This window comes from Typopeltis vanoorti, chromosome 22, assembly GCF_054136105.1.
Source record: "Typopeltis vanoorti isolate ZY-2024b chromosome 22, IOZ_Tvanoo_1.0, whole genome shotgun sequence".
NCBI lineage: Eukaryota > Metazoa > Arthropoda > Arachnida > Uropygi > Thelyphonidae > Typopeltis > Typopeltis vanoorti.
Genome location: NC_143570.1, coordinates 58,496,373 through 58,509,688, shown reverse-complemented (window position 1 = coordinate 58,509,688; position 13,316 = coordinate 58,496,373). Strand labels below are relative to the sequence as shown.

Genomic DNA, 13,316 nt, shown 5'->3' with positions numbered 1-13,316 from the left:
TCTTTAATCTTTATTTATATATAAGAAGTACATACAATTATTCTTTCCTGGATAAAAATTGGTGTAGAGTTGTCTGGTGGAATTTTTTCTTTTTTTTTTCTTCGTATAAAACTCGGTAGCAACGGATGGAATTTTCAATTTCCTGACGAACTTTCAGTGATCACTCGAGATTAGGATCACTGTTCAAGATTTTTTCTTTAAAATTTTCAGCAATTCTAAACATTTTGTCCATTTCTTTGAGGATAAATTCCTTCGGTGCCAAGTCAATTTGTTTGTCATTATCATCAATTTGAGCATCGTAAGCACGTTCTCTCTCTCTCTCTCTCGAGGTTAATTAGGTCTTCATCATCCAGCTCCTTATCATGTGACTGAAGCAGGTCCTGAACATCACCTTTTTCAATTTCTTTTAGTCCTAGATCGAAGCCCTAGAGTTTGCAGCGTGGTCTAAAATATAGCGAACAGTTGATTCATTTAGACCGTACTCTCTTGCAATTTTGGCTTTGGTTATGCCTGCTTCATACTTATTTATCATATGCAACTTATCTTCTAAGCTGATCACTCTACGTTTATTCTTGATAGCTGTAGACTTGAAATCATCCTTGTTCTTTTAGCATTCATTGTAGGGGTAAATAACAAGAGAAATAAATATCCACATGCTTCAGGCAAGGGCGGATAGTTACTGGTAAGTGGTGAGAAGGCGCCATCAGATAAAAACGAAGTGCTACTAGAGAGCGATATATGGAGAGTGGCGACTCGAACTGGTTGCATATGTGGGCTGCATCTCACGGCCACAATAATTCAAATTTGGAATTTTGGTATCAAATTATAAACCGTGATAAATCGAGAATCGCAATAATCGAGGTATTCCTGTATATATATATATACTGTGATAATCGAGGTATTCCTATATATATATATATATATATATATATATATATATATATATATATACCGTGATAATCTAGGTATTCCTGTATATATATATATATATACAGGAATACCTCGATTATCGTGGCTTCGATTATCGCGATTCTCGATTTATCGCGGTTTATAATTTGATACCAAAATTCCAATTATTGCGCTCCAAATTCGAATTATCGATGTAGTCCACTACATATGCAACTAGTTCGAGTCACCACTCTCCAGGTATCGCTCTCTTGTAGCGCTTCATTTGTATCCGACGCAGCCTTTTAACACTTACCAGTAACTATCCACCCTTGCCTGAAGTACATGTGGATATTTATTTCTCTTGTTATTTACCCCTACAATGAATACTAAAAGAAACAAGGATGATTTCAAGTCTACAGCCATCAAGAAGAAACAGAGTGATTGGCTTAGAAGATAAGTTGCATATGATAAATAAGTATGAAGCAGGCATAACGAAAGCCAAAATTGCAAGAGAGTACGGTCTAAATGAATCAACTGTTCACCATATTTTAGACCACGCTGCAAACTATAAGCAACTAGGACAAAGTGCATCGCCCTTATCTGTGTCCCAAACTACGGGAAACAGAAGCCATCTTATGACTGAAATGGAAACGCTATTGTCAGTGTGGATAGAAGATTGTAACCAAAAGAGAATTCCTCTTAGTCAAATGACTATAAAAACAAAAGCATTGAATTTGTTTGAAACTTTAAAAAGAAAACAATTAGAAAGCAAAAATGATTTGCCATCAGTAGTAGAAGAAAAACTTTCTCTGCAAGTTCAGGGTGGTTTGATCGGTTCAAAAAGCGATCGAACATTAATAGTGTTTGTGTACAACGTGAAATTGCAAGCGCCAATGAAAAAGTAGAAGCTTTCCTGGTGAATTGCAACAGATCATTGAAGAAGGAAATTATACCAATGATCAGATATTTAATGCTGACGAAACAGGCTTATTATGGAAAAAAATGCCCACTAAAACATTTTTAGCAAAAAATGAAAAATCACAGCCTGGCTACAACGTTTCGAAGGAGCGTGTAACACTTTTACTATGTGGCAATGCTTCTGGAGATTACAAGATGAAGCCTCTCTTTATTTATCGTTCACAAAATCCTCGCCCGCTTAGAAATTTAGATAAAAATTTTCTCCCTGTTCATTGGAGATTCAACAGAAAAGCTTGGATGACGAAAACTATTTTTGAGGATTGGTTTAAAAACTTTTTTTGTCCTGATGCTGAAAGGTACTGCAAGTCATTAAATCTTGATTTTAAAATCTTGTTGACACTAGATAATGCACCAAGTCATTCAACAGCACTGAATGATTTGTGCGAAAATGTAAAAGTTATTTATTTACCACCTAATACCACTTCTATCATCCGGCCAATGGATCAAGGTGTAATCGCATCCTTTAAGGCATATTACCCACGAAGAACTTTTTCACAAGCAATAGAAAAGACTACAGGAGATGAAGCTATGACTTTGACAGAATTCTGGAAGGCATTCAATATCAAAAATTGCATTGAGAATGTCACGGAAGCATGGAGTGAAGTAACGTCTAGCAACCTGAGAGTGGCTTGGCAAAAGATTATTCCTCATTGTGCAAATGATTTTCAAGGATTTGAAAATGAAGTAACCCATGTTATCAATGACATAACTGAGCTTGGCTTCGATCTAGGACTAAAAGAAATTGAAAAGGTGATGTTCAGGACCTGTTTCAGTCACATGATAAGGAGCTGGATGATGAAGACCTAATTAACCTCGAGAGAGAACGTGCTTACGATGCTCAAATCGATGATAATGACGACAAATTGACTTGGCACCGAAGGAATTTACTCTCAAAGAAATGGACAAAATGTTTAGAATTGCTGAAAATTTTAAAGAAAAAATCTTGAACAGTGATCCTAATCTCGAGTGATCACTGAAAGTTCATCAGGAAATTGAAAATTCCATCCATTGCTACCGAGTTTTATATGAAGAAAAAAGAAAGAAAAAATTCCACCAGACAACTCTACACCAATTTTTATCCAAGAAAGAATAATTGTATGTACTGTATGTACTTCTTATATATAAATAAAGATTAAAGAATAATCTTGTTTTTCTTAATGAACCTTCATTTTTTACTTAACACGTTTAACAATTTCTTTTTTACTTGATATATAAAATTTAATTAATAGATTTGAAAAATCCTTGGCATTGATCACCTGTTTTACACGCATTATTTATCCCGATTATCGCGGATTCGATTATTGCAGTATTTTTCGTGCCAACAATAACCGTGATAATTGAGGTATTCCTGTATATTATTATTATAATTCAGGCTCCTCCATGGAGCCTGAAGACTCATCATGGAAAACCCAATCTATCCACACAATCTATCATACCTCTCCTTGAACCCATTAACAGAAAAAGCACTCACAACTGATTCTGGCAACCCATTCCACTCATTCACAACTCTCCTCTACAAGCAAAAAATCTAGTCCTCACACCACTACTAACCATACCTTTATACAATTTCCAGGGATGACCCCTTGTTCTGGTCCCACTAGCCAAGTGCTGAAACATTTCCCCTGCATCTATCCTATAAAACCCTAAAACCCTTTAAGCAATTTACTTACATGTTTCTATCATATCCCCTCTTTTTCTCCTATCAACTAACTTCTGCAATCTACACACCTTCAATCTATCCTCATAGGGAACATTCCACAGGCCACTCACATCTGAATCCTCTCCACCACTTCCTCATCACCAAGAAACCAGAGGGACCAAACTTGAGCACAGTAATCCAGACGTGGGCGTATTAAGGCTTCATAAAGAGGAATAACAATTTCCTTATCTCTACATGTTAATGTTCTTCAATAACCAAGTAATCTTATGGGCTACCTTGAAACATTTCCTCTAAACTTTAACTCTGTCTACTACTACACCAAAATCTCTAGGTTCATCTATTTCATGGAGTACAGTGCCATCAATATGATACATGGCTTGTAATCTATTTATCCAAAAATGCATAATTTTTTACATTTCTCAACATTAAACTGACACCCATTAACTTTTACCCATATTGACAGCCTATTTAAATCGTCCTGCAAGCTCTCCACATAGCCTTGATTAACTATTATTCTACCTAATTTTGCATCATAAGCAAACAAGTGAATATTTCCTATATCGTTTATGTAGAAATTAAACAGCAATGATCCCAGCACTGAATCTAGTAGAACACTACTAGTCACCTGTTTTTGCCTCGATTCTACTCCTCCATATACCACTTTTTTTGATGTCTGTAAAGCAGCCACCCTCTTATCCACTTAACCAGTGTCATATCCATACCCATTTATTCTAATTTGTGTAACTGAATTCCATGTGGTATTCTGTCAAATGCCTTTGCAGAATCCAGCAAAATCATCGTGTAGCCATTTCCTTTTATCCAACTCGGCTGTTACTCTATTATAAAAAGTTAGTAAATTATTACTAAGGCATGACCAACTCTTCACAAAGCCATGTTGACCCTCATATAGTATCATATTTTGGACGATAGGCGAAAGAGGGGTGATATGATTGAGACATTCAAATTACTGAAGAGTTTCTACAAGATTGATCCAGAAGACATTTTTGAAAATATGACTGGTGGTGGGAGGACTAGGGGCCATGCATGGAAGCTGGGCAAGAGCGTGGTTGACAAGGGTGTTAGAGCTAGGTTTTTTACTTGGAGAGTGGTGAATGAGTGGAATAAGCTTCCAGAGTTTGTTGTGGGTGCTACGACCGTGAATGAGTTCAAGGCAAGGTATGATAGATACTGTGTCAATGTCGAATAGTTGTTCTTGACATGATGTTAGGGCCTCCCTCGATGAGTCTGTCGACTCCTTGGAGTTGCCCGGAACAATAATAATAATATTTTTATCTATCCATTCTGGAATTCTTTTTGTTTTTTTACCAATTTTTCTAGTACTTTTACCACCATGGCTTAGATACTGACTGGTCTAGAATTTGCTACTATGGGCTTAGAACCTCCCTTATACAAAGGAATTATTTTGCCCTCACTCTCTTGGACCTCAACCAAAGCTGAGACTTAAACTAAAGAGCCTAGTCAAAAGCATATATATGGTGCTGTCTATTACTACTTTATCTTAAAGTTCCACACTTTCATTCTTATTAAAAAATTAAATAGGTATGACTTACTTCATCTGTATATTCTCCCAGATCTGTTCCTACAGGGGCTGTTACTAAATGATTATCAATTTCAGCGAGTGTCACTGTGCCTTTTGGAGGAGGTGGAGGGAATAATGATAATGAACACATGGTAAATTCTAAAAGAGAATGTTAACAATTAATATCATTTGAATACATCAGTTTTTATAATATATAATTTATATATTAATATAAAATTTATAATATAAATTTTTTTTGGAAGTTTTTTACCACTTGGTTAGACAATAAATTATATATTTAGTTTAATCCTTTATCCAAGTGTAAGCAAACAAAGTTAGCGTCTGAAGTACCTTCAAGACTGGGGCAACTCATGGCAAAGGTGGACTAAGTTCTCACTTTTCTTAGTATCTCATAATGCAAAGCACATCTCCTTGCAGATATGTATAATGCTATACATTATACATTAATGCTATGCATTATACATGTCCTCAAGGAGATGTGCTTTGCATTATGGGATACTAAGGAAAGTGATAAGAACTCAGTCCACCTTTGCCAAGAGTTGCCCCAGTCCTGAAGATACTTCAGATGCAAACTTTGTTTGCTTACACTTGGATAAAGGATTAAACTAAATATATAATTTATAGTCTAACCAAGTGGGGAAAAACTTCCAACATCTTTCTATAATCCAGAGTAATTTAATAATAAGGTGTGACACCTTTTGGCAACTGGCATATGGAAATATTAATTCTGCATCGCTTCAACCTTGGTATCACCTCTGGGTCTGGTTCCCACTGAAGAGACCTCAATAAAGGTTGAAACAGGCCTGAGTAGTGAGCCTTCCCATAAAGCATAGCATTATACATGTCTGCAAGGAGATGTGCTTTGCATTATGGAATACTAAGGAAGGTGGTGAGAACTTAGTCCACCTTTGCCACGAGTTGCCGCAGTCCTGAAGATACTTCAGGCGCAAACTTTGTTTGCTTACACTTGGATAAAGGATTAAACTAAATATATAATTTATAATATAAATTTAGTAATTTAAATATTATTTGAATATGTACAGTTTTTATGATTATTTATAACTACATGATGTAACTGTTTAATGATTTAAATAAATTTCCCAAAACACAAAATGGACCAGAATGATTATTATTTTCTTTTTTTTTTTTTTTTCTGGCTTCAGTGGATGAGTGGTTAGCATACCTGCTTTACAACTAACAGGATGTGGAGGCAAATCTCAACATGCACATGAATGTTTCTGAATGTCTTTACTTAGGTGATGAGTTTCATCACCAGGTATGAGCCCACCATTGTGACTTGAAAAAATTCCATGTCTGGCCTCTAGCAGGTCACTATCAAAATCTAAACCTTTCACAGGAAGTGATGAGTTTATTTGTTCTGAAGTTAATAAGCTAGAGAAGTTGCACATCAAATACAAAAACTTTCTGAACAGACTGATCTTTCAAGTTAGATGCAAGGACAATGATGATATACCGAAGTTCATAAGCCAAACTACCCAAGATTGATCACTATACATTCTCACTGCATTCTGAATGTCATCCTCAGTTCCAGTGGATTTATGGGACATCAAAGGTAGACATACTATGCCAACTAAACGCTTTCAGTTTCTCTGAGGAATAAACCCAATTTACCAAAAAAAATTCAACATGCTTCTGCACAAAAAGGAAAAGAAGAAAACGAGTATTTACCCCACCAAAAGGTGGGGTAAATACTCATTGGTTGAACTGACATTCAACCAACAAACATCCTGGCAAGCTTAGATGTTGTCAACCTATTTACAATATCCCACAGAAGAAACATTTTCCCCAGATATAGTGGCTGGCCTGTCAGATACTTTATTAAACTGTCTTTTATTACCTTGTCCCAATCAGGTAAGAATTAATTATTAAAAGGATTCAATTCTGCTTTAGCTACTTGTAATATCCTGAAAGACATAGCAGTCAATGTAAAAAAAGAAAAAAAAAATGATTGGGAAGATCACAAAGAGATTCAATGACATAAGCCACATTCAGTTTCTTTGCACTTTAAGCAAAAAGACCACTGAGAAATATTTCAAAAATGGAATTGACTGCACTCAAAAAATTATGTTTGGAATTTTATCAATGATTTGATAAAAAAACATGCCAGAGAACTTAAATAAAAATGACTAACTTCAAAACACCTACTAGTTGCAAGAATTTACAGATCTCTGAGATGTGTAAATTCTGTTGGAAGTATTTTACTTGGTTAGACTATAAATTATATATTTAGCTTAATCCTTTATCCAAGTGTAAGCATGTAAAATTCAATGTAGCTTAAAAATACCAAAGCACTTAACATCGATTTTAGAGGTCAAGTCTCATGAGAACTATAAATAACCTTGTTTGTTTCTATGTATATTTTGCTAAATATTAATGTAGTTAATCCTATGGGAAGTGACTGTATTTACTGTTTTAACGTCAAAAACAAAGACAATGCTTTGCCATCGGAACTTTGTATATAGCTATGAGTAAGAGCACAAGAAAGTTGTTTACTATCTTTGTGTATGAGAAAGTTGCTTACAAGCTCTGCACATAACACCTTTAAAGTTAGTATCTAAGAGTGCCGCAGGTTTAGAGAAGTTTCCACGGCCCGAAAGGACAAGCAAAGTATCAAAGAGGTCCACTACTTTTAGAGAGAAATTTCTGCTACCTGGCAAAATACGATCAAAAGAGCGGGTCAAACTTAAAAGAAGATGAAAGAGTCATGTCGATTTTCTTCGGGGTTTACAACCATTAGTGCAAGGTCTGGAGAACGGGAAAATAAAACAGGACTGAGACGAGCATAAGGGGCTTCCAGCAGTCGGCAGAGGAGAGACAGTTAGAACCACAAGAGAGGACAGTCGGAACCAGAGCAGTGGCAGCAGAGAAAAGAGAAGAGGCAAGGCCCCAGTTACTAAGCAGGAATGTCCAGGTCCAGTTGCTGACAGAGGAGAGCCGAGATCCAGGTGCCGAGAGAGCAAAAGGTGAAGCGCTGTTACCGAAGAGAGCCAGAACAGTCATCGGCGGTTGGCAGTTACAGTCATCAGCGATTAAAAGCAGAAGTGGGAGCAGTTAGAAGCAGAAGTTCTCGAAGTAGGATGCAGAGGAGAATTTGCCCATATGCTGAAACCTCTTGCATGTGCTATTCGAGTACTGCAGATTGCAGTCCAAAAGCCCGCCAATATTCCGACGTGATACCGTTGAAGCAAGGCACTCCTGAAGGAAGCCTAAAACTCAAGATGAAAGAAATGCCATAGAAACTTTAGTGCTAGACTCTTAACTGAACGTGCGATACAGAGCCTCTGTAAGTTCCATCCTTTTGTAAATTTTCTCTTATAATCTAGGAGATATGTTATATATGGACTGTTAAGAGTTAGTTTAATAGTAATAAGAAGTGTCCATAAGAGAGTCAAATGGTATGTTAGAAGTTGATATCAAATTTGTAAAATTTACTTAGCAGAGAGTTAGCTAACCTCTTTGCGAGTAAACTAGAAGTTTAAATAGTTGAATTTCTAAGCAGAGAGTAAATAAGTTTTTGAGTTAAAGAGATTATTTAGTGTTGAAGTAAAAGGTTCTAATTTTATGCTAAAGATTTTTTTAGATGGGTAGAGAAAGCAATTCTCCCTGTCGTTTGATCCATGTATATTTCATATTAATGTAAATAAATCTGTTTTAATTATTTGTTAAAAGAGTGCTACCTGATCCTTTATTTTACAACTGCACCGCTCCTAAATAAATTGGACTTGTGAGTGGGAAACAATTAAGGCATTAAAAGTGCAGTTTAACTACTTAAAGAACCACGACTGTTTATATAAACTTTGTTGAAGGACTTTATGTTAGTAGGAGAGAGAGATCTACCGAACGTCTTATTGAGTCTTATGCCAAATATTGATATATTGGATGGTGCAGTCTAACAAATAAATTTTCCAGTGTTCATAGGCATACGACTAGTAAATACAGAAAGTGGATAAACATAATATGCAGTAGAGTAAGTGAGAAAGGTTATGAGAGGAAAAGCATGCACTGCTAACTAGTAATAAAGAATAGAAAAGAAGATATTATAATAATGCAGCAGACAGCTTTCGTTACAATGGCGCAGCAGCGACAGGATAAAATCCACAGTAGCTAAAATAAGAAATAGTGGACTGGAACAGTTTTGTCAATAAAGAACAGGCAAATAAATAGAAAGTGTATATATATATATATATATATATATATATATATATAGTGTAAGAAATTTTTTAAGAACCATGAATGTGAACAGTGGTAACTCAGGATCAGGAGCCACTAGTACTAACAAGATGAGGGATGTAGAATTCTTTAGGATAGTGAATTCTCACCTAATCATCCCTCAATTCTCTGGAGAAGACCACAATGATGTGTTGTCCTTCTTCAAGTTTGTAGAGGAGCTAAGGAACGTCGGAAACTGGTCGGTCTTCCAGCTTCTAATAATTTTAAGGAATAAACTGATTGGTAGGGCAAAGAATTTTTTGTATTCCTCTCCCATACTGAGAGACACTTTGGAATACAATAAATTCAAGGATACCCTGATATCTCAGTTTTCCAAAGTTAGAAGCGTGGGCCCAAACCTGTGGAGGCTCCAGAAGTGCAGACAGGAGAAAAAAGAATCTATCACTGAGTATCATAATAGGTTGCTCACCTTAGCTAATAGCTTGAGTGTGTCCAGTGATAAAAAGAGTCACTTTGATTGGACTATCTTCAACCAATTCAGATTAGGAGTAAGAGAAGAATATAAAGAGGCAGCATATAAAAGGAAGATAAGTAATTTAGAAGAATGCTATCAGGCCATAAAGAAAAAGAAGAAAGGCTATATGATCTGCATCCCGCATCTACTACCAGCCAGATACGCATTACATAAGTATCAGATCCAAAGAGTGAGATTAAGAAAGAGAAAAATATAAGGAATCCTAAAGAAAAAAGTAAAGACCAACAGAAGGGAGGAAAAGAAGAAAATAAGGTCACAGAAATTGCTGATTCTATTAATATAAAGGAAGTACACAATTTAATTAGACAAGAGGTTGAATGGCTACAACAGCCCTTTATGGACCATCTTGAAGCTGTACTGAAGCAGCTGGCAGCAGTAACAGATGGGACCTCTGAATCAACTATACCTCAATCAGAGAGAACTAATGGAATAAAGGACAGGAGGGAACTTCCCAGATGTTTTAGTTGCAATAAGATTAAATTAAAAGAAACACACGTATTAACCACAGTGAAAATTATTTAATTGTAAATATTTCATCCTAAGTATCTTAGGACATCATCAGTACAGTAGTTTAAAATAATAAAAGGAATAACATACAGTTAGGGCGCATGATTACAATAGAATCTCATTAAACGTGCGTAGCGTGTTAAAAAAAAAAAAAAATTAATTATTTAACACAATTTTGTATGACAATTTCCCATACTTCAGGAATAGTAAGAACGTCGTTGCGGTTTAAGTTTGGTCTGTGTAGTAGGGCTTCAAAACTTTCTTTGTATAAACGTTCATGTTTATATAAAGATCTATGTAAAAGTTTAGACTTTTCCCAATGGATCCTATGGTTTGGATTTTCAATTCCATGTTGAGAGAGCCAGATTTTTGCGGTTTAAAAAGACGAATGTGGTCTTGATGTTCCGAGATGCATTTCTGAACAGACCTGTCTGTCCAAAGTAAGACAATTTGCATGAGCATGTTTCATAAACGCCAGGCAACATCAAAGGTGAGAGTTTGTCCTTAAAAGAAGGTAACAAGTTGTAAATTTGGTTGATAGGTTTGTAAGAAGTGGCAAAATTGTATTTCTTCATAATTTTAGAAAGACATTTGGAGATGCCTTTGACGTAAGGTATGGGAATCCTATGGACTTCTTCCTGTCTGGTTTGATGTGTGGAGAAGTGACTGATGATTTTTTGAGTTGTTTTCGGATTATATCCATTTAGGATGGCTGTATTTTTGATTACTTCTAATTCCTGGTTTAAAGATTCTTCAGAGGAGCAGAATTTGTGTGCTCTGGAAACTAGTGATTTAATAATGCCAGATTTCTGAGATGGATGATGAGCGGAAGAATTGTGAATGTAGTGAACCTGAGAATGTAGGCTTGCGAAAGACAGATGTGGTGATGGAACCGTCTTCTTTTCTTTGGATGTGTAAATCCAAAAAGGAGATACCCTGTGGAGATTCTTTTTCTAACGTAAAGTTGATGCAATGATGAAGAAGATTAATTTTATATAGAAACAGCTGTAATTCATGTTCGGGATGATCCCAGACTGCAAATACGTCGTCGACATATCTTAACCAAATTTTTGGTTTGGGTTCAAAAGTGAATATTTTTTCTTCAAGGTGTTCTAGAAACAAGTTTGCTAGGTTTGGTGATAAAGGAAATCCTATTGCTGTTCCTTCTTCTTTCTTGTAAATTTGACCTTTCCAGGTGAAGTAACCTAATGCAACAACAAACTTGAACAATTCAACTATAGACGGAAATGTTTGCGTTAGTAATTCTATTGTTTCTTTATGGGGAATGTTTGTGAAGAGGGAGACAATGTCGAAGCTGATTAACAAGTCAGTTTTTGATAGTTGAACATCTTTAATTTTTTTGTGAAACTCAGTAGAATTTTTGATTGAAGAGATTGAGTGGCTATGTGAAGGCAGAGAAGGTTAGATAAGAATCTTGATAACTTGTAAGTTGGACTGCTGATACAGTCTACGACAGGTCTAAGTGGAACATTAGTTTTGTGTAGCTTAGGTAAGCCATAAATTCTAGGCGGTCTTGCATGATATGTCTTAAGTTTGGGCACATAGCTCGCAACTGCTTTAAAAACAAAACACCCTCCAACAGAAATAGGAGATATGAGTCAAATTTTGGACACCCTCATCATAATTATGCAAACAAACCATGGAGAGGAGAGAACAGGAATCGAGAACACCCATGGAAGTCTAAAATGATCATAGAGGGGAAGGTACAAGGATCGTATTGTGACATATTATTAGATACTGGTTCCCATGTCTCTATCATTACAAGATTTTTTTCAAGGAATAAAATCCAAGATATGGAGAGGCATTACTAAGCTAAAGAGACCAGTCGGATTATCGGGACTTTCAACTTCTGTGTTTTATGTAACCAAGAAGGTTAAGGTAAAGATATACTTGCCAGAATTTAATTTGTGCATTTGGCAAGAGTTGTTGGCCCCCTCCCAGGGCACCTTGCACAAGAGCAGATTATCCTAGGAATTAACTTTCTAGAGAGGTATAAGTTCTCATGCGACTTCTCTAGAAATGAAATATTCCTAATGAGTAATAAACGGTCTGGTAAAGGGAACCATAAATTTAAAAACAGAGTTGGGAAATCTCGTGAAATAAGAAAGCAGAATGAAAGAATTGTCGGGCTGACTGAAAGAGGTAATAAAATGTCTCGAAATAATCATACTGATCCTTCAATAGCTTCAACATCTGAAAGTAACAGTCAATCTGAGACTTACCTAATCTCAAGAGTAAAATTAGTTAATGATCAAAGCGTAACGAAAAAAGAATTAAGGGAGGGTAATCAAAAGGTAATAGAAGTAAACATTGTAGAGAGAAGTAGTAATAAAATTCACTGCCCAGGCAATGGGAGAATTAGGAGAGTAGGATATCATAAAGGGGTAAAATGCCTGAGAGATAATAACAAACATGAGTCACAGCGCCATCACTTCAAGAAGAGCCCACAGGTTTTTGACTGACAGGGTTCCCTGCTCAAAATTAAAAGACAAATCTGAGTATTGTCCAACCCAGAGAATGCATGAGACACGACACAGAAACAGATTAAAGGAAAAATTTTTCATGACTTAAAATTTTTCATGAAGGGGTGGACTTCTGTAAAATTCGATGTAGCTTAAAAATACCCAAGCGCTTTACATCGATTTTATAGAGGTCAAGTCTCATGAGAACTGCAAATAACCTTGTTTGTTTCTATGTATATTTTGCTAAATATTAATGTAGTTAATCCTATAGGAAGTACCGTATTTACTGTTTTAAAGTCAAAAACAAAGGCAATGCTTTGCCATCGGAACTCTGTATATAGCTATGTGTAAGAGCACAAGAAAGTTGCTTACAAGCTCTGTGCATAACACCTTTAAAGTTAGTATCTAAGAGTGCTGCTAGGTTTAGAAGTCTCCGTGGCCTATAAGGCCAAGCAAAGTGTCAAAGAGGTCCGCTACTTTTAGAGACAAGTTTCCCCTGCCCGGCGAAATACG

The 13,316-nt window shown here is 36.0% G+C and overlaps 1 protein-coding gene across 2 annotated transcripts in view; it reads right to left on the bottom strand.

Moving 5' to 3' along the window:
• The window catches only part of LOC150094439 (aladin-like), a 401,031-nt gene that overhangs the window by 231,884 nt on the left and 155,831 nt on the right, over positions 1-13,316 (bottom strand). For both annotated transcript variants that reach the window (XM_090412342.1, XM_090412343.1), the window contains one exon: positions 5,098-5,225. In XM_090412342.1, coding sequence (XP_090268468.1) covers positions 5,098-5,217 — 120 coding nt within the window. In that variant the 5' untranslated portion in view covers positions 5,218-5,225. The remainder of the gene's footprint in view (positions 1-5,097; positions 5,226-13,316) is intronic.